Here is a 1073-nt window from a genome sequence, read left to right as displayed (position 1 = left end):
GCTGCGGTATGCCACCCTCATGAGCTGGCCCTTGTGTCTGAGAATGGCTTTGGGGTCCTGGCTCCTGGGGGCAGCTGATGGAGTCATGCAGGCTGCTGCTTCCCTGAGCTTCCCCTTCTGCAACAGACACGAGATCGACCATTTCTTCTGTGAGGCCCCCACGCTGGTGCGCTTGGCCTGCAGTAATACCTCTGCCTTTGAGTACGTCATGTACATCTGCTGCGTGCTGATGCTGCTCATCCCCTTGTCCCTCATCCTGACATCCTACAGCCTCCTCCTCTCTGCTGTCCTGCACATGCGCTCCACAGAAGCCCGCAGGAAGGCCTTTGCCACCTGCTCCTCCCATTTGGCTGTGGTGGGGCTCTTTTATGGACCTGCCATTTTTATCTACATGAGACCCACATCCTACAGGTCAGCTAAACACGATAAGGTGGTGTCTGTCTTCTATACCATCTTCACCCCTATGCTGAACCCCGTGATCTACAGTCTGAGGAACAGTGAGGTCAAGGGAGCCCTGAGGAAGTGTCTGAGCCGGTGTGCTGCCTTAAAGAGTGACTGACAGTGTTTATTTTCTCCAACATTAAAGGCTTCCCAAAGCATGTGTTTTGGATTTCCCATAGAAAAGTTTTTACTGTGCTTTCACTTCCAAGTAAACTTGTGTATTTATGAAAATTTGTAAAACACAAATCCTTGTGAACTTTTCTGGGTCACTCTTACAATACCTTTCTATTCAAAGTATGAGGTACTGCTGCAGTTTTGAGACTTAACTGTTGTTATCCGTTGCAAATCAAGACAGAATTTACACTCATTTAGTGCTTAGTGCATTTCTCCTTAACCAGTTTTAACAAGCATCTGCCCTTAGCATCTACAAATATTATCAAGCTGTAGCCTTTATCTCCTCAGAAAAGCCCCTCCTGTCCTTTGCTATTGTGTGTTCATCACAAGACACAAGCACTGGTCTCATTTCCAGTCCCCATTCCTTAGTCTGTCTTACTTTAAAACTGCAGGGAAATGTAGCCTAAAATTCAACCATTTTATCTTGACTTTTGTTCTCTAAGTGTAATGTTTTAAAA

General features: G+C 46.2%; 1 protein-coding gene across 1 annotated transcript in view; it reads left to right on the top strand.

Annotated features, from left to right (window-relative positions):
- The window catches only part of LOC104859224 (olfactory receptor 2T8), a 4155-nt gene extending 3596 nt beyond the window's left edge, over window positions 1–559 (top strand). Inside the window, exon 2 of the mRNA XM_033765887.1 lies at window positions 92–559. Coding sequence (XP_033621778.1) covers window positions 92–559 — 468 coding nt within the window. The remainder of the gene's footprint in view (window positions 1–91) is intronic.
- Window positions 560–1073: the final 514 nt, after the last annotated feature.

The sequence above is a fragment of the Fukomys damarensis genome, unplaced genomic scaffold (genome assembly GCF_012274545.1).
Source record: "Fukomys damarensis isolate Sample0158 unplaced genomic scaffold, DMR_v1.0_HiC HiC_scaffold_3, whole genome shotgun sequence".
Lineage (NCBI taxonomy): Eukaryota > Metazoa > Chordata > Mammalia > Rodentia > Bathyergidae > Fukomys > Fukomys damarensis.
This window is presented reverse-complemented; position numbering and strand designations above follow the sequence as displayed.